The 20,508-nt window shown below is 34.6% G+C and overlaps 2 protein-coding genes across 2 annotated transcripts in view; one reads left to right on the forward strand and one right to left on the reverse strand.

Annotated features, from left to right (window-relative positions):
- Window positions 1-18,814, forward strand: part of C6H8orf88 (chromosome 6 C8orf88 homolog) — a 59,059-nt gene extending 40,245 nt beyond the window's left edge. The window contains exons 5-6 of the mRNA XM_047783632.1: window positions 15,107-15,213; window positions 17,392-18,814. Of these exons, the coding sequence (XP_047639588.1) occupies window positions 15,107-15,213; window positions 17,392-17,415 (131 nt within the window). The 3' untranslated portion in view covers window positions 17,416-18,814. The remainder of the gene's footprint in view (window positions 1-15,106; window positions 15,214-17,391) is intronic.
- On the reverse strand, window positions 659-3,033 carry LOC125130020 (2',5'-phosphodiesterase 12-like). Its single transcript, XM_047785383.1, has 3 exons — window positions 2,956-3,033; window positions 1,796-1,970; window positions 659-1,494 (listed from the first exon to the last, which is right to left on the reverse strand). The coding sequence occupies exons 1-3, from the start codon at window positions 3,031-3,033 to the stop codon at window positions 659-661; spliced, it is 1,089 nt and encodes a 362-aa protein (XP_047641339.1).
- Window positions 18,815-20,508: the final 1,694 nt, after the last annotated feature.

Here is a 20,508-nt window from a genome sequence, read left to right on the forward strand (position 1 = left end):
AACATAGGAAGAAATGCTCTTTGACATAAATCACAGCAACATCTTGTTTGATCCACCTCCTAGAATAATGACAATAAAGACACAAATAAACCATTGGGACCTAATTAAACTCAGAAGCTTTTGCACAGCAAAGGAAACCATTAAAAAACGAGAAGACAACCCACAGAATTGGAGAAAATCTTTGCTAGCAATGCAACAGACAAGGGCCTAATCTCTAAAATACACAAACAACTCTTGTAACTCAATAACAAGAAAACCAACAATCTAATTGAAAAATGGGCAGAAGGCCTAAATAGTTATTTCTCCAAAGAAGACATATGGATGACCAACAGGCACATGAAAGAATACTCAACATCGTATATTAGAGAATTGCAAATCAAAACTACAGTGAGGTACCACCTCACACCAGTTAGAATGGCCATCATTAACAAGTCAACAAATAACAAATGCTGGAGAGGGTATGGAGGAAAAGTTACCCTCTTCCATTGGTGGTGGGAATGTAAATTGGTACAACCACTATGGAAATTTCCACACATTTTTTATTTTTATTTATTTTTTATTGTAAGAATATTTTACCTTGGTGTCTAGTTTTCCATTAAAGGTTACACATAAGCTTTGATTCATATTAAATTTCCTACTAAAGCAGTCTTAAATTCCGTTAAACACAAGGCTGTTTCCATTTTAATTCACACACAAGTACTGTATGATCAGAAGGATGGGAAACACTAGGTAAGGCCTGGTGGGTGGTGATTTCTTCATGACTTGGTAATGGAATCACTTGTTCAACCTCTAAAGCTTTTAAGTCAATGAAAATGTAATCCAGATATCCGTGAAAACCACCAACATAATTTGTGTAAGCAGGTTCACTACAAGCACTTTTCATTTTGAAGAAATGGGTAAGAAACATGTTGCTTGGTTCTTCTTCCCCATTGGAAGCCCAGGCTTCATGATCCTCTGGAATGTTGCCATTGATGACAAAGTGATACATTTCTGTTAATGGGGTACTATTAAAGTCCCCACAAAATATAACTGGTATGCCAGGATACAAAATACAAGAGACATGTCTAACATGAGCCAAGGCTACTGCCATTTGAATGAGACGAATGTACCCACCTTTGGGCTGCCAGTAGAGATGGGTATTAGCAACACATATGTTTTTAGAGGAGTCCTTTGTAGACTGAAGAACAGAAACCTGAAGGACAGAAGATCTCTGAAGCACCTTCTTCTGTGCTGATGGGTACAAAACCAGTTTCTCTAGCAGTTCTTTGTGAAGTGGGTCAGACTGCAGGGCCTCATGGAAAGCAATGTCATGCTGGCTAAGGAGGTTGAACTTGGACTTTTGGTAAAAAGTAGCGAGGCCTTCGTGCTGCTTGATTTGAAACACCCCCTCCAGCCCAAAGGCCTTGAAGGCCTGCACCAAGCTGTCTGTAAACACATTGCGGTCAACTTCCTGCAAACAGACGAGGTCAGCATTGTAGCCCGTGAGTTCCTTTTTTTTTTTTTTTCTATAATTTTTTTTTTATTTTCCTACAGTACAGCAAGGGGCTCAGGTTATCCTTACATGTATACATTACAATTACATTTTCCCCCACCCTTTCTTCTGTTGCAACATGAGTATTTAGACAAAGTTCTCAATGCTATTCAGCAGGATCTCCTTGTAAATCTATTCTAAGTTGTGTCTGATAAGCCCAAGCTCCCGATCCCTCCCACTCCCTCCCCCTCCCATCAGGCAGCCACAAGTCTCTTCTCCAAGTCCATGATTTTCTTTTCTGAGATGTTCAAGTGAGTTTCTTTTGGATAAGCTTCTGGCAGTAGTTGAGTTCCAGGGTGTAAGGGGCACAGTACAGGTACAGGACCATCTGTGAGAACTCAGTCTGGACATATGTGTCAGCCAGAAGGTTATAGGAGACAGTGCAGATGAGGGTCCACACATTTTTAAAATTTTCCAATTTTACTTCTTTTATTGGTTTCTAGTTTCAGTCCATTGCGGTCAGAGAAGATACTTTGTATGATGCCAGTGTTTTAAAATTTACTGAGATTTCTTTTCTTCTGTGGTCTAACAAATGGTTTGTCCTGTAGAATGTTTCATGTGTACTGCAGAAGAATGTATATCCTGCTGTTATTGAGTGAAGTGTTCTATTTCTGCTAGGTCTATTTGGCTTATAGTGTTCTTGTCCTCTCTTTCCTTGTTGATATTCTGTCTAGTTTATCATTCATTATGGGCTTCGAAGTCTCCAATTGTTACTGTTAAAATGCCTATTTGATCCTTCAATTCTGTCAGTTTTCCCTGCTTTTGTTAGGTACATATATGTTTATAATTGTTATCTTCTTAATGAACTTACCCCTGTAAAAATTGTTAATGTTTGTTTTTTATTGTTTAAAGTTTTTTTTTTTAATCTAAGTTAGTATACCCACTCTTGGTTGCTGTATGCCTCAAATATCTTTTTAATTCTTTCACTTTTCAACTTATTTTTGTGATTGGCTCTAAGGGAGTATCTTTAGACAATATACAATTGAATCGTATTTTAATCCATTCTGACAATCTGCTTTTTAATTAGAGGGTTTGAGACATTTAATGTAATAACGGATAAGGAAGGGTTAACTCTATTCATTATGTTATTTGTCTTCAAGTAGTTTATCTTTTTTGGTCTTCAGTTCTTTCGTTAATGCCTCCTTTTGTGTTTAATAGATTCTTCCTAGTGTATCATTTTTATTTCCCTTGTCCTTAATTTTTTAGTTATTTTCCTAATGGTTGCACTGGGGAATAACTTAATTTATAACAATCCTGTTTGAATTAATATTGGTTTATTTTCAGTATTATATAGAATTTTACTCCTCGTAGCTACATCACATCTATATGTTTTATTGTATTTATTCATATTTATACATACTTGTACATGTCTTTATACATTGTATAATCTATCAACCTAGATTTATAATTATGCCTTTTTATACATAAACCAACAGTTCTTGGTTGACAGATTTTTTTGCTTTTTCAGTAACTTTGTCATCCCAATGCCTTCTAGCTTCCATGGTTTCAGAAGAGAAATCAGCTTTTTATCCAATATTGAGAATTGCTTTTAAGTGGTAAATTACTGCTGTCTCTAACTTCAGGAATTTCTTTTAGGCTTTTAACAATTTGCTTATAATGCATCTCAGTGTGAATCTCTTCGAGTGTATTCTATTCGTAGTTCATTGAGCTTCTTGAATGTGTCAGTGTATTTCATTAAATTTGGGAAGTTTTCTGTTGTTATTTCTTGAAATATTTTTTCTGCTGTTATTTCTTGAAATATTTTTCATGCTTTTTCTGTTTCCCCTCTCCTCTTGGGTCTTCCATTATGCATTATTTATTTATTTATTTTTTTGGTATTCTTGATATGCTCCTATAGGTAACTTAGGCTCTGTTCCTTTTTTTTTTCATTCTATATGTTTCCATTCATCAGACTGGATAATATCATTGACTTATATTTCTTTTTTCTTTTTAAGGCTGAACTTGTGACATATGAAAGTTCCCAGGCTACAGGCCAAATCAGAGCTGCAGCTGCCAGCCTGCGCCACAGCCACAGCAGTGCCAGAGCTGAGCCATATCTGTGACCTCTCTCACAGCTTACAGCAATGCTGGATCCTTAACCCACTGAGTGAGGCCAGGGATCAAACCTGAATCCTCATGAATACTAGTCAGGTTCTTGACCTGCTGAGCCACAATAGAAACTCTTGTAATTTTTAAATTTGCTGATTCTTTTGCCTCCTCATACCTGGTATTGAACTTTTCTAGTGAATTATTTGCTTCAGTATTGTACTTCAGTTAATATGCTAACTGTGGAGATCCAATTTTTCACTCTTCCCAGGGTCTGTTGTTGCTGCTTGTTGTAATTGTCATTTCTTTAGTGACTTTTCTAAACTAATATTATGAAGTCTGTATGTGTCATGTGTGGATGCTCTAGTCTCTTGTGATATCTTCATGGTCAGCTAATGATTCAGCAAAGATTTCCTTCCATGCCTAGATCCAAAAAACAAAACAAAAAATTCTCTCTCAGTATTTGTGTATGACCTCTGTGCATGTGTATTGGGGTGTGCCTTCAGTACTCAAGTCAGGCAGTTTACAACTCTGCCTTTGCCTTTACTTTTTGCTTGTGAGGGACCTGAAGGTAAGCCAGGGATAAGAGCTTGGGCATACTCAAGCCTTTCTCTGAGTAGGAGTCTATCTAACTTCCTCCAAACATCTGAGATTCTTTCAGTGCCCTTATTCCCAAACAGATCTCTTTTCCTAGCCTTTCTTCCCAAGCTTTTCGTTTTGCCTTTTGTTTGTTCCAGTTGTTACCCTTTGTCCTAGGTGGAAGTGGCTAATACATTTCCCTATAAATGTGTTGACAAATGGATTCATTAAGTAGCCTCAGACTCTGGAGAGTTCTTAGGTGAAATATAAGCAAGTCCTTTGAGATGATTCCTGAAGGAGCTACCAGACAGGTCAAAAAACAAAAACAAAAACAAAAAACACCCACTACAATTATTTGAGACAAGTCTCTACTGCTCTCTCTGGGACTGTGAACCTGTACCAAGAATGAGGCCTATTTTCAACCATAGGCAAGCTGGACTGGGGTTGATGTTCCTAGGCAAGTTAAAATGGTACAAAATTCTTCAGCAAATTTAGCTGTCATTTCTTCATTAAGCATTCCCCTAGCAGTCTGTATTAAATGGCTCTTAATTCTATCAACTCCAGTGCCATTTTGATTCCCAATCCCCCAAGGCCCTTTATAAAGGTCTTTTTTTTTTTTTTTCCCTTTCTAGGGTTGCACCTATGGCATATGGAGGTTTCCAGGCCAGGGGTCTAGTTGGAGCTGTAGCTGCCGGCCTATGCCAGAGCCACAGCAATGCAGGATCTGAGCCATTTCTGAGCCGGATCCTTAACCCACTGAGCAGGGCCAGGGATTGAACCTGCAACCTCATGTTTCCTAGTTGGGTTCGTTAACCACTGAGCCATGACAGGAACTCCTGAAGGTCTTTGTTTAATATTTGCGTTTTGTTTTGTTTTGCTGTTGTTGCTCTAGATATATTTTAGATTGTGTATTTTTCTTTTCTGAAATTTGCAAATGTTGTACCTTTGTGTAGTCTTTTTTTGTTTTTTCCTCAGTTTTTTCCCCTGAGCAATTAGTGAATTTCTTCAGTCTCAAGACTTAGGTTCTTCTGATGTGGAAATTTGTGGCTATTTCTTAGATGATGTTTCTCATCTCCATTTTCTTCTCTGTTTTCTTCCTGAAACTATTAGTAATATATTAGTAATATTAGCCTACTTACCTGTCTGATTGATACTCTTAATTTTCTTATATTTTATTTCTTATTTTCCATCTTATTATTCTTTGGGTTTACCTCCTAATAGCCTTCCTCAATTTCTTTTTCCGGCAGCACAGTCTAGAGAACAACTTAGAACTGAGTAGTAGCCATTTGTTCTTTTAAAAGGCACCAATCACTTCCATCACTGGAAAATTCTCATTCACTTCTAACACGTTGTACAACAGCAACAGTCTCTTCCTTCCTCCCTACTGTTGTATTTCATTCTCTAAAATCAAGACTCCTTACCCCTCAATTCCCATTCATTTTTAAAAGATCTTCATTAAGGTATAATTTATATTTAATAAAATTCACCATTTTAAGTATATATTTTGTCTTTTTAGTAAACTTGCAGTTGTGTAACCATCAGCACAACTTAGTTTTAGAACATTTTCATCATCACAAAAAGAACCCTGTACAGATTTTCAGTCAATTCCCAGCTCTAGCCCTAGCCCCAGGCAGCTGATACTAAGTTCTGTTTATCTCTGTTGATTTGCCTTTTCTGGACATTTCATTTAATTGTAGTCATACTATATGCAATCTTTTGCTTATAGCTTCTTTTACTTAACATCAATATTTCATTCCTTTTAATTGTTGAATAAATATTATATTTTATGGCTATACCAAATTTTGTTTATCTATTTACCAGTTGATGAACATTTTTATTTAAAGCTTTCAGTTTTGACTGACATTTCATAATGCTCTTTGAACATTCCTGTAAAAATTTTTGTGTGGATATATATTTTCATTTCTCTTGGATAGAAGTGGAAATACTTGATCATTTGGTAAGTGTTTGCGAAACTTCAAGACAAATTCTTTTCAAAGTGGCTGTGTCACTGGCAGTATCTACAAATTCCAGTTGTTCAGAGTCCTTGACAGCACTTAGGATTGATAGTTCATTATGACTTTTTAGTTGTAGCAATTTTAGTAGGGCCTGATTTCCAAATTGCCACATAAACTCAGCAGTTTATACCAAAGGGAAATGAAAAAAGTAGGTGTACACAAGAACTTGTAATATATCCATTTCATCCAGGTTGTCAAATGTCACCTTGAAGTTGTTCATAGCCTAAGTAGACATTTCGCCAAAGAAGACATAGAGATGGCCAATAGGCACATGAAAAAATGCTCAACATCACTAAATATTAGAGAAAATCAAAACCACAATGAGGTACCACCCCATACTGGTCCAAATGGCCATCATCAAAAAGTCTACAAATAATAAATACTAGAAAGCGTGTGGAGAAAAGGGAACCCTCCTACTCTGTGATTGGGAATGTAAATTGGTGCAGCCATTACGGAAAATAGTATGAAGTTTCCTTAAAAAAACTGAAAATAGAGTTACCATATGATCCAGCGGTTCCACTCCTAGGTACATATGCAGAAAAGATGAAAACAACTTGAAAAGATACATGTACCCCAATGTTCATAGCAGCACTGCAATAGCCAAGACAGAATCAACCCAAGTGCCCATCAACAGACAATTGGCTTAAAAAGATGTTGATATTTGTATATAATGGAATATTACTCAGCTGTAAAAAAAGCATGAAATACTACCATTTGCATCAACTACCAACATGGATGGACCTAGAGAATATCATACTAAAGTGAAGTCAGAATAACACAAATATTACATGATATCACTTATATACAGAGTCTAAAAATAATGCAAATTAATCTATGTACAAAACAGAAACAGACTCATAGACATAGAAAACAAACTTATGGTTACCAAAGGAGAAAAGGAAGGAAGGAGGGATAAATTAGGAGTATGGCATTAATAGATGCAAACCACTATTTATGAAATAGATAAGCAGCAAGGATTTACCATATAGCACATGGAACTATATTCAATATCTTATAATAACCTCTAATGGAAAATAACCTGAAAAAATATGACTGAATCACTTTGCTCTACCTCTGAAACTAACACAATATTGTAAATAAACTGCACTTCAGTAAAAAAGAGAATTTGTAAGTTTCTCTTGGAGCACTACTTCAGCTGCACTCTACCAATTTTGAATGTTATATTTTAATTAACATTAAGTTTAAATATTTTAAAAATTTCATTATTATTTTATACTTTTGAATTATTAACTATTAATTTCCAAAGCATTTAAGGTTTTCCTAAATACCTTAAATAGATTTCTTTTTCCTTTTTCTTTTCTTTTTTTTTTTTTTTTGGCTTTTTGCCATTTCTAGGGCTGCTTCTGCAGCATATGGAGGTTCCCAGCCTAGGGTCTCATCAGAGCTGTAACCGCCAGCCTACACCAGAACCACAGCAACGCAGGATCCGAGCTGCGTCACAACCTACACTACAGCTCATGGCAACACTGGATCCTTAACCTACTGAGTAAGGCCAGAGATCAAACCTGAAACCTCATAGTTCCTAGTCGGATTCACTAACCATTTAGCCATGACGGGAACTCCTAAATAGATTTCTTAATTTACTTTGTTGTCAAAATTTTATAGTCTATATGATTTAAAGCTTATTAAATTTTTTATTTTTATTTTTTAGCATTTTTTATTGAGGTAAAGTTGACATAATACATTGTATTAGTTACAGGAGTACAACATGATTTGGTATTTGTATAAATTGGGCAACAATCACTGATTAAAACATCTGTCACTGTGCATAGTTAGAAAATTTTTTCCTGTGAAGATAACTTTGAAGATTTATTGTCAGCAGCTTCCAAATATGCAATACGGTAGTATAAACTATAGTCACAATATTATACATTATATCCCTAGGGCTTATTTTATTTTTATTTATTTATTTTTTTGTCTTTCTGCTATTTCTTTGGGCAGCATATGGAGGTTCCCAGGCTAGGGGTTGAATCGGAGCTGTAGTCACCAGCCTACGCCAGAGCCACAGCAACGCGAGATCTGAGCCACGTCTGCAACCTACACCACAGCTCACGGCAATGTCGGATCGTTAACCCACTGAGCAAGGGCAGGGACCGAACCCGCAACCTCATGGTTCCTAGTCAGATTCGTTAACCACTGCGCCACGACGGGAACTCCAGGACTTATTTTATACCTTGAAATATATACCTTTTGACCCTTTTCACCCACTTCACTCACCCCCAACCCCCTCCTCTCGCTATCATGAATCTGTTCTCTGTATGTCTAAGTCCATGGGTGTTGTTTTGTTTTAAGATTCCATATATAAGTGAGGTCATAACAGTATTTGACTTTGTCTGTCTGACTTAGCATCATGCCCTCAGAGTCCATCCGTGAGCTGCAAATGGCAAAAATCCGTTTATTTATGGCTGAAAAACATTCCATAATGTGTGTGTGTATGTATTCGCTTTACCCATTCATCCATCAGTGGACACTAAGGCTGTTTCCTTGTCTTGGCCATTGTAAATATACTGCAGTCAACATGGGAGTGCAATTATGTTTTCAAATTAGTGTTTTTGTTTTCTTTAGAAATATTCATAAGGGGAATTGTTGGATCATATGGTAGTTCTTTTATTGACTTTGAGGAACTTTCATATTGTTTTCTGTACTAGTTGCACAAATTTTACCTTTCCATAAGCAGTTGACAAGTGTTCCCCTTTTCTCCACATCCTTTGAGATACTTGTTGTTTTTTGTCTTTCTGATAATCGCCTTCCTAACAGGTGGTATCTCATTGTGGTTTTGATGTGCATTTCCCTGATGATTAGTAATGTTGAGCATCTTTTCTTGTTTATGTTGGCCATCTGTATGTCTTTGGAAAAATATCTATGTAAATTCTCTACCTATTTTTTAATTAATTTTTCTTTTGCTATTCAATGGTCTGAGCCCTTTATCAGAAACATTATTTGCAAATATTTTCTCCTATTGAGTAGGCCACGTTTTCATTTTGTTGATGTTTTCCTTTACTGTGCAGAAAATTTTTAGTTCGATACAGTCCCACTCATTTATTTTTAACTTTTGGTTCACTTTTCTTTTGGTGTTAAAAATAATTGCCAAGACCAATGTAATAGAAATTACTGTCTATGTTTTTTTCAATGAATGTTATGGTTTCAGGTCTTAAATTCAGGTCTTTAACCCATTTTGAGTTAATTTTTGTGTATAGTGTAAAATAAGGGGCAGGTTTCATTCTTTTTGCAGGTGGATGTTCAGTTTTCCAAGTATCCTTTATTGAAAAGACTTTTTCTCATTGTGTAGTTCTGGCCCCTTACATCCGTTGACCATGTATTCATGTGTTTATTTCTGGGCTCCTATTCTGTTCCATATATATATAAAATCTGTTTCAGGCCAATAACACACTGTTTTTATTACTATAACTTTGTAATATAGTTTAAAATCAGAGATGTGTTGTCTCCAGCTTTGTTGTCCTTTCTCAAGATTTCTTTGGCTATTTTGGGGTCTTTAGTGATTCCATACAAAGTTTAAGATTTGTTTATTCTATTTCCATGAAAATGCTATTGAAGTTTTGATAGGTATTGCATTGAATTAGATTGGTTTGAGTAATGTGTACATTTTAATGATATTATTTCTTCTGTCCATGAGCAAAGACTATCTTTCCATTTTTTTGTGTCATCTTCATTTTTTGAATTCATGTCTTAGAGCATACAGGTCTTTCCCTCCTTGATTAAATTGATTACTGGGTTTTTTATTCTTTGATATGGTTGTAATTTGGATTGTTTTCTTAGTTTCTCTTTCTATAGTTTATTAGTATATAGAAGCACAACAAATTTTTGTATATTGATTTTGTATCCTGCAACTTCACTGAATTCACTGACTAGTTCTAATAGCTTTTGGTAGACTCTTTAGCATTTTCTGTATGTCACCTGCAGACAGTGACACATAGAAATGTCTTTTCCAATTTGGATACCTTTTTCTTTTTCTTGCCAATCTACTCTGGCTGGGACTTCTAATATTATATTGAACAAAAGAGCTAAGAGTGGTCATCCTTATTTTGTTCCTATTCTTAGAAGTAAAGCTTTCAGCTTTTTACCATTCAGTATGATGCTAGCTGTGGGCTTGTTATATGTCTTTTATTATGTTGAGGTATATTCCATTTACACCCACTTTGTTGAGAATTTTTATCATAAACAGATGTTGAATTTTAGCAATTTCTTTTTTGTATCAAGATAACATGAGATTTTTATCATTTTGTGATGTGGTATATAACATGATTGATTTATGGATATTGAATCATCATTGCATCTCTGAAATAAATCCCACTTGATCATACTGTTTGATCCTTTTAATGAACTGTTGAATTTCGTTTCAAAAAAAACCGTATTAAACTATTAAGTTTGTTGAGGAATTTTACACCTAAGTTTATCAAGGATATTGGCCTATAATTTTCTTTTCTTGTGGCTTCCTTTTCTGATTTTGGTATCAGGGTGATGCTGGCCTCTTACTATGAACTTGAGAATGCCCCCTCCTCTTCTGTTTTTTGGAAGAATTTGAGGATTGGTATTAATTTTTTCTTTGAATATGTGGTAGAATTCACCAGTGAAGCCATCTAGCCCTGGACTTTTTTTATTGTGAGGTTTTTGATTAGCGATTCAATTCCTTTAATAGTAATCAGTCTGTTCACATTTCTATTTCATGATTCAACCTTGGCAGATTATGTTTCCAAGAATTTATGTTCTTATGGGCTGTCACATTTGTTGCCTGTAACTGTTCAGAGTATTCTTTTTTTTAATTACTCCAATGAATTTCTCACATCTGTAGTTGTTTAATGATCATAACAATCCAATTTCACAGGATTTCCATCCCACAGCCCAAGCACATCCCCCCGCCCCAAACTGTCTCCTCCGGAGACCATAAGTTTTTCAATGTCTGTGAGTCAGCATCTGTTCTGCAAAGAAGTTCAGTCTGTCCTTTTTCAGACTCCACATGTCAGTGAAAGAATTTGATGTTGGTGTCTCATTGTATGGCTGACTTCACTTAGCATGATAATTTCTAGGTCCATCCATGTTGTTAAAAATGCCAGTATTTCATTCCTTTTAATGGCTGAGTAATATTCCATTGTGTATATGTACCACATCTTCTTGATCCACTCCTCTGTCGAGGGACATTTAGGTTGTTTCCATGTCTTGGCTATTGTAAATAGTGCTGCAATGAACATTGGAGTACATGTGTCTTTGCGAGTCGTGGTTTTCTCTGGATAGATGCCCAGGGGTTGCTGGGTCAAATGGTAGTTCTACATTTAGTTTTCTGAGGAATCTCCCTCTGTTTTCCACAGTGGTTGCACCAATTTACAATCCCACCAACATAGTATTCTCTTATCCTTTGTATCTCTGTAATATCAGTTGTAATGTCTCCCCTTTCATTTCTGATTTTATTTATTTGAGCCTCTTATAGTTATTGAGACTTGTTTTATGGTGAGCATATATGATCTATCTTGGTTGCCTACTTGAATATATTTTGTATTTTGTAGTTGTTGGTGTAGTTTTTATAATGGACAGTTAAATCAAGGTGGTTGATAGTTTTTTTTTTTTTTTTAGGGCCACACCCACCGCACATGGAGGTTCCCAGGCTAGGGGTAGAATCAGAGCTGTAGCCGCTGGCCTATGCCACAGCCACAGCAATGCCAGATCTGAGCTGCGTCTGTGCCCTTCAATGCAGTTCATGGCAATGCTGGACCCTTAACCCACTGAGCAAGGCCAGGGATCAAACCTGGCATTGTCATCATGGTTATTAGTCAAATTTGTTCCCTCCAAGCCATAACAGGAACTCCTGGTTCATAGTGTTTTTAAGATCTGTGTCTTTTCTGATTTTTTTTTGTCTAGTTATATCAATTTCTGAGGGAGTGGTTTTTACATTGCATGGTATTTTTGTGGAATTATGTGTTTCCCTCTTTACTTCTATTAATTTTTCCTTCATACATTTGGAAACTCTCTTTGAGCAAAACACAAGATGATTGCTTTCTCGTTATCTAATTTTTTTTTGGCTTTTTGTTTTTTTAAGGCTGCACCCACAGCATGTGGAGGTTCCCAGGCTAGGGGTCTAATGGGAGCTATAGCCACTGACCTACACCAGAGCCACAGCAACGTGGGATCCAAGCTGCATCTGTGACCTACACCACAGCTCATGTCAATGCCTGATCCTCAACCCACTGAGCAAGGCCATGGATCCAACCCCCATCCTCATGGATGGTAGTTGGGGTTGTTAACCACTGAGCCATGACAGGAACTCCTCGTTATCTAATTTTAAGATAGCTACTCCAGCCTTCTTATTCTTAGTCTTTGTGTGGTATATCTTTTTAAATCCATTTACTTTCAGCCTTTCTGTGTCTTTATATTTATATTAAATATATTATATTTGTATCTCTTGCTGGCAGCATATAACAGAGTCTTCTTTATTATTTGTTGTGTCAGTTCATGGCCTTTAATTGAAGTGTTAAACTTAGGAGTAAACCATGGCCCTCAGGCCAAATGCCTGTTTTGAAAATTATATTTTATTGGAATGTCACATGCTTATTTAGTTATTATCTGTGCTTGCTTTTCCACTATGAGACATAGTTGAGTAGTTTGACTATATGTCCCCAAACTCCTTGAATATTTTACGCTGTGGCCCTTTACAGAAAAATTTTGCTGACTCTGGTTTAAACCATTAAGATTTAATGTGATACAGATGAATTTATGTATATCATTTTTTTTTCTGTTTGTCTTGGTTTTTGTTTTTGTTTTCCCCCTTCGCTGTTACAAATTCTTTTAGTTTGCTTTCATCTGATTTTTTTTTTTTTAACTTCATCTGAATTCCTATAGGATTTTTTCACTGGCCACGTGTAAGGGAGAAAAAGCCACTCCTCCTGTGTTTTTCCTTTTGTTTTTGGATTTTTTTGAAGTTTTATTTTGGTATTCTGTTATATATATTGTATTTTTAACTTTTTTGTACTTTTTAAGTGATTGGTATAGAGACTGTAATATCTGACTTTCTCAGTGTACTTGCTACTTCATGCAAAATGATGATAGTAAAACTTTGCAACCATATGTAGATTCCTTTACCTTATACCCCACTGCATTGACTTTTTTGCTATAGCTATATGCATTATATCTCCATACCTTGAAAATCCCACCAGTATTATCAGAAATCTTGCTTTCAACAGTTTTGCATGCTGTCAGAAACTTAAGAGAGGAAAAAGGGAGTCTTTTATGTTTATCTGGATCTTTACCATTTCTCTTTTATTCTCCCTTTAAGCTGAAGCTTAAAATGTTCATCTGGTATCATTTCCCTTCAACCTGAAGAATTTCCTTTAATGTTAATTCTAGATCAGTTTAGCTGGTTACAAATTCTTTTAGTTTGCTTTCATCTGAATTTTTTTTTTTTTTTTTTACTTTATATGAATTCCTATAGGATTTTTTCACTGGCAATGTGTAAGGGAGAAAACGCCACTCCTGTGTTTTTCCTCTACCTTCAATACTCTACTGTACTCATAAAACTTCTGACACTAGGTGTGTGGTATTTTTTTTTCCACATATCAATCAATTCTTTGCAAAACCAACTGGTGTCCTATAAATCAACTCAATTCTAACATTATCTGGAATTAATATAGACCCCATAGATTAAGGGCCTAGCCCCATAAGAGTACCCTCACTTCAGATGACAGTCTCAAGAGAGATTCTCAAGACCCCCTCCTTTAACTCTGTCATTTCTTTGGACAGCTCACAAATCTTAGGGAAAAACTACCTACTTAAGAGTATGAAAAGATACATAGGGCAGGGTCTGGAAAGGTCCTAAGTGCAGGAGCTTCTCTCCCCATGGAGTTGTACCGCATTCCTAGCATGTGGATGTGTTCACCAACCCAGCAGCTCTTCAAATTCCTTACTTTGGGGAATTTTAAGGAGGCTTCATCATGTAGGGATAGTTGATCATTAACTCAATCTCCAGCATTTCTCCCTTTCCCAGAGGATGTAGGAGTGGGGCTGAAAGTTCCCAACTTCTGATCATGGCTTAGTCTTTCAGGTAACCAGTCCCCATCCAGGAGTTCACCAAGAATTACCTCATTAGAGCAAAAGACCAAATCCCCTAGGAAAGTTCAGCTCTTAAGCTGTGTCAGGAACTAGAGTCAAGGAAAAAATAGAACGAAAGATGCTCTCTGTGTTCTTATCACTTAGGAAATTACTAGGGAAAGGAGCTCTGAGCAAGGAACCAGGGACAGAGACCAATACATATATTTTTTCTATTATTTCACAATATGAAAATCAAGGTGGCCAGCCCTTTTCTGTTAGCACTTTAAAGCTTGTAGCTCCACTGTTTCTGGCCCAGTAAATGGACTAGTATAGACCAATGTGGTGATAGTCTCTAATGAGAAATCTGCAGATATTTGAATCATTGCTCCCTTTGAAGATAGAGACTTTAACTTGCAGCTTTTTTGCTATTACCTTGCATAGGTGTACAATAAATGCTTCTTGAACTTATTTTGATTGCATTAGTTTTTTAGTAAGTTAATATAAAGATGAGATAGGCTTATTAGGGTTCCATTTTGGCAGGATCTGAATTGTCCAATAAGTATTACAAATGTTATACTTTATAATACAAGATTGTTCTACTAGATAGGATTAACTAAATAAAAGAAGCCATACATTACCAATTTTCTGAAAGGATTCTCTTTCAGTTTTCCTTGGATAGTCAACTTCATTTCCATGTAAAAGAATTGGAGGCAGTAGATATTTGTCAGAACTTTTTCCCCCTTTCTCTTTTACATAGAAACTACTTACCATTTTATAAAGTAATGGACAGTTAAGGGACATCCAGAGAGAAATAAGCCAAAAAGTGTTTGGGAGAGTTCTGTGCTTTTGTAACATTACATTTGATGTTTAATATCTACAGAGAGAATCAAATACAGCAGAGATTTCCTGTTGAAGCTCTCAAGTGTTTCTATCTGCAGAAAAAAACCAGACTTTCTACCTGATCATCCCATTGTACTTCAAAAACCAGTGAGTAGTTTTCTAATTTTGTATGTTTAAAGTTCTAAATATTTATCTTTTAAAGATTTTTGTATTGTTTTATTTCTATAATATTTTCCTTTAAATATTTTTAATCTTTCTCATTATGTAATATAATTCAGAAAAGTATATAAATTTAAATGTAGATATAACCACGTAGTGTAAGTAACTACCACTCTGGTCAGTAAATAGAATGGAAGCATCATATTTTAGGAAATATTGTTCTACTGGGAGGTCATGGAAAGAGATCCCACATTATCTTCTAAAAGTTCCATTGTTTTAAGATTAAGTTTTATAATCCACCTGGAATTGATTTTACTAAATCGTGTAAGTTTTATTTTTTTTTTCTGCGTGGATATCCTAGCTATACTAAGTGAAAGTATAGTCCTCTGTCACCTTTGTGGCAATATATCTATGCGTGGTCTGTTTTGGGGCTCTCTGTTCTGTCAAGTCTTTCTATACAACACTCACTACTATTCAACAGGTCTTTGCTGTTTCTTAGCCCTTTATATTTCTGTCACCTCATCAAATTCTATCAAAACAATACACAGTGAATACATACATGTATCTTTTAGGATATTTGATTGGAGAGGGCATGAGGTTTGGCATCAGGCTTGGGTTCAGGTTGTAGCCTCACCTTGTGCACTGATGTATTGTTGAAACTTAGGCAAGTCACTTAACCTTCTTTGAGGCTCAGTTTTGCAATTGTAGATAAAGATGATGATCTCTAGTTATTAGGATTACAAGGGATTTATGAGAGTGCTTTTAGTATGGTACTCATCTCTCATTATGTACTCAGTAAATGTTGATTCCCATCTTTTATGGTCTTACATTTTGACTGGAATTTTACTTTATTTTATTTATAGTTTTTATAAACACCACTGCATATAGGTAAAAGCATGTAAAAGATAGACAGGCATACCTCAGAGATATTGTGGGATGGGTTCTAGACCACCACAGTAAAGTGAATGGCTCAATAAAGGGAGTCACATGAATATTTTGGTTTCCTGGTGCATATAAAAGTTATGTTTACACTGTACTGCTATTAGTTGTTCAGTAGCCTTATGTCTTAAAAAACCCACATACATACTTTATTGCTAAAAAATGCTAACCATCTTCTGACCCTTCAGCAAGTTGTAATCTTCCTGCTATAGTGATATTGAAGATAACTGATCAGAGATCACCATGACAAATATGGTAATGATGAAAGTTTGAAATATTGTGAGAATTACCAAAATATGACAGATGCAAAGTGAGTAAATGCTGTTGCAAAATGATGACTATAGGCTTGCTTAGTGCAGGGTTGCCACGGTCCTTCAATCTGTAAAAAATACAGTATCTATAAAGCACAATAAAGTGAAGTATGCCTAAGTATACTATTGAGATGAGTTCAGAATATAGGTATGTTAAGAATGACTCAAATGTGAGATATAGAGTATCTCCTGTGTTCTCCATTTGCGGGATTTCTAACCCTTTGGAATCTGTAGCTTTTTTTTTTTTTTCCTAATTACAGATTTTTGTATTTTAATTTATTCATTGTGCATATTAATGTTTCTTAATCTAAACTCCTTACCTTGCAGGCCTCCCGCCAATTATTTTTAAAATTAAAGCATAAATTTAAAAGTTTTTGTTGTAATACTTTGCACACAGGAATATTTAATGAGGAAAAGCATCCTTGATGATACTTGAATGTTTCTACCTATTTAGAGATCTTAAGGCCATGTAATCCTTGGTCTGTAAGAATAAATCTAAACTTTAACACTGTATAAACTATAGTCGCTTTTTCATTTTGAAGGTTTTCCATCTCTAACATTTTATTTTGTCAGTAAAAGTTTGACTTACACTTTATTTTGAACAAATCTTATACATTACAATTGAATTTATTTACTTTTGAATTTTATGCATTAATAACATTAAAAAAAACCTAGGTACCACAAAAACAGAACAACTGGGTTGGAATACAGTCTAATATAATTAAAAATGAATTACATATGTTTTTCTAAACGCAGGAGAACTTTATTTGAAAAGTTCTAGTTACTTTAATAGTTTCTTCACTAACATGCATTTAGATCTGTAAACAGTAGGATCACAGTATTTGGCTTGATAAGCTAATTAGTAAAAGCTGCATTCATTCAATCTAATTGACAAATTAACATTTTCTTATTACAGGAAAACAACCAAAGCTTTAAGTAGCATTTTAAGAACATATATATTTGAAGATAAAGAATTATTCATATTTTGGACACCTGCAAATGAAGTGGATCTAGCAACAATAACTATAATGGACTGTGACAATTCAATGTATTTTTAATTTTGATGGCTGGGAATTTGGTTTCTCCTAAAATGAGAAAGAGATACTTTAAACTATAAAGAATTTTCTAATCAGTTTCAGCTTTACAGGCAGTTTCCTGCATAAATTGAGACATTAATTTGGTTAGTGAAATGGGAAGACTGGAAGTAAGAATTTGGTTAGTGAAATGGGAAGACTGTATTTATAATTTGCATGCTACTTGCAAATTTTTCATCACTTGTAATAATGGAATGTAAGCTGTAAAGATGCTCAAATATAAAGTATTTGCTACAGTGTATATATGATACATAATTTCTTGTGGCTTTTAAAGTTGCTTTTGTTGTTTCCCACTGATTTCATACCAGCATTTGAAAAGAACTTTCCTATTTCTCTAGAGGCTCAGAATAATTCAGGATGTTCAATACTTAGTTCTCAATAACAGGAGGGAGAACATTTTTAAAAAGGTATTTCTTTTCAAATATATGATCTATCTCTAGGTTTGTGATAATACCAACATTGTCAAAGATTGTTTTATTGCCAAAAGAGGAAAAATTTGGGCATTTATAAATAATTGAGGTACATTAAGTTTTAATTCTGTAATTTCTTATAACAAGGACATATATGGATGAAGAATTTGGGAGTTTAAACTTTTAGCTCCCAGAAATTTTTATTCAATATATCTCCTGCAGTTTGTCACTCTGGATGCCACTCGTTAAAAAAATAAAAGTTTCTTCCAGCACAGTGCCAAAAATTTTGCTGATAGAAAGGTAAGTGTAAACTCTCAGTAGTTCTGTTCTTTCAGGTTCTCTCAGATCTCAGGTCTACTGGCAAGGCATTCAAGGGCATCATTTGGCAGAAAGTTTATCTTAAACTGAATTCTGAACTCCTAAAACCAGTACCTTTTTCTTCACTGGTCTCGGGGCTTGTTATCCAGATCAAAATTTAGTCCATGGCAGGTTGCCCCTCTTGGTCTTTAGTATACTACTTTTGATTGCTTTGTTCCCTAGAAAAAGATTTCTTTTAAAATAGGGGATAGAAAAGCTTCATTAGCAATAAATCTATTGGTTATTTTAAGATTACTTTATACCTACAGTGTAGTTTTTTCATTTGTTTTTGCCCTATTTCCCTTAATATTATAGGCGCCATTATTTATATGTGTATGAATATAAACACACACTCTCATATACATACATAAACTACATGTATAATTTATGTAAGAGCTGGGGTCATCTCAAAAAATATAATAAAAAAAGAGCTGTGTTCAGAATTACCATGTAATTAAATTGGTTTGCTTTATAATTTGACTATTCTCAAAGTCTTTTTTTAACTTTAGTTAAAAGATGATAGAATCTATTCCAATTGATTCTATCTAAAGAGAATCAAAAGAGCCTTTCAACTTAGCACTGTTACTGAGGACAGAAACTTTAAAGTCATACTAACCTTCTACTTTGGAAACTGCCTCGTATCCAAAAGACCTGTTGTACTTTCTAAATATGATACTGAATTGGACTGGTCAGAACAATGTATTGATTGGCTATAATTGTATTTTTGAAGCCAGTGTTTTCAGGAAGAGTTTGTACATCAAAAGTCTCCAAGGTTTCAAAGTCTTTTGATCATTTCTTACTGTATATAATCAGAGTGAGACTGAAAAGACTATTTTATTATCTATTTGCCTTTGTACATATGTATAGCTTGTTTGAATAATCATTGTACATCTCCATTAATGTTATTCTTTGCTTGTATATAAATTAAAGAGTAGAGACAGATGTTATTTCATTGTGTTCATCATCTGTAGAAGTGACCATACACACATTTTATGTATATATACACACAAATATATGTGTATATGTCAAAATTTACTACCTAGGTTTAGTAGAAGCTATTAAAATTAATTTACTTTTATTTAAATTGAATGAGGACTAAGTGTATATAAAGATATTGTTAAAAAGAATATTCCATAAATTAGTTTGAGAAAATATTTTAGGTCACTTTTATATTTAAAAAATAAAATTTTAGTTCAATCTTCCCTTTGTCTGAGTTTTCCAATAATTAAAAAAAAAAAATTGGAAAAATTCACCTTACATTTGCTTCCTGGTAGACCTGTGGTTGTTTCAAGGGAATTTGGACTAGAGTGTGTAACATGGTAACAAATATTTATATGCATTGCATTTTCATTAGCATTTATAAGAATAAAAGATTTTATTAAAGTATTTAATTTATGAGCTTGTACAGCAGAGCATAAAAGGTACATAGTTACAGTTGTTCTAGTGAACTGAGATTGTGGTTATTCCAGTGTTGAAACTGGATAATAGATGTTTTTTGTCCACTACATATTATTTCCCTAAAGTTTCATACTTGTTTTCTATTTCTTTCTTATTCAATTAGGTTAAAATTTTGTTTTTAAAATACTTTGAAATCATTATTTAAATGGAAATTTCTATTTTTCATAAGTTAAAACCTGAGTCACATATACTCTTGATCATGTGCCCAAAATTCCAAACCATATTTTTTCAAAGTAAAACTCTCCTCTTTTCTTGATTTGTTTAACTTACATACATGTAGTTATGGTTTACTATGGTTTACTATGAAAAACCAGTTTATAACCTGACAGATGGATAGAGATTCTGTCAGTTATAATGAGGGTTGTTTTATGCTCATGTATTTACTTTTTAAAAGCTCAGACAACAGAAAGATATTTTCTCATAATTCTAGAGACTAAGAGTCCAAGAGTGCTAGCAGAGCTGGATTCTCTTGAGGCCTTTCTCATTGGCTTGGTGTTGGCCACCTTCTTACTGTGACCTCATGTGGCCTTTTCTCTGTGCACATGTATCCCTGCTGTTTCTCTGCATATAAGGACACCAGTCATATGGATCATATTATTCTACGTAATATAACGTGAATAGACATAGATCATGAATTGGGAATGGAGCAGGCATTACTCAAATATAAATTTCATTTGCTTAAAATTAGATACTTAAAAAATCACAAAACACTGA

The sequence above is a fragment of the Phacochoerus africanus genome, chromosome 6 (genome assembly GCF_016906955.1).
Source record: "Phacochoerus africanus isolate WHEZ1 chromosome 6, ROS_Pafr_v1, whole genome shotgun sequence".
Lineage (NCBI taxonomy): Eukaryota > Metazoa > Chordata > Mammalia > Artiodactyla > Suidae > Phacochoerus > Phacochoerus africanus.

Bases quoted from the DNA above. Each gene is read 5' to 3' on its own strand.
- LOC125130020 (XM_047785383.1), bottom strand. From the start codon at position 3,033: ATGGAAGCTAGAAGGCATTGGGATGACAAAGTTACTGAAAAAGCAAAA. The intron at 1,971-2,955 runs GTATAAAAAGGC...GACTGAAACTAG, and splicing joins ACCAAGAACTGTTGGTTTAT to AAACCAATAAAAGAAGTAAA. The intron at 1,495-1,795 runs AAAAGAAACTCA...GAAAAAAAAAAA, and splicing joins CTACTGCCAGAAGCTTATCC to AAAAGGAACTCACGGGCTAC.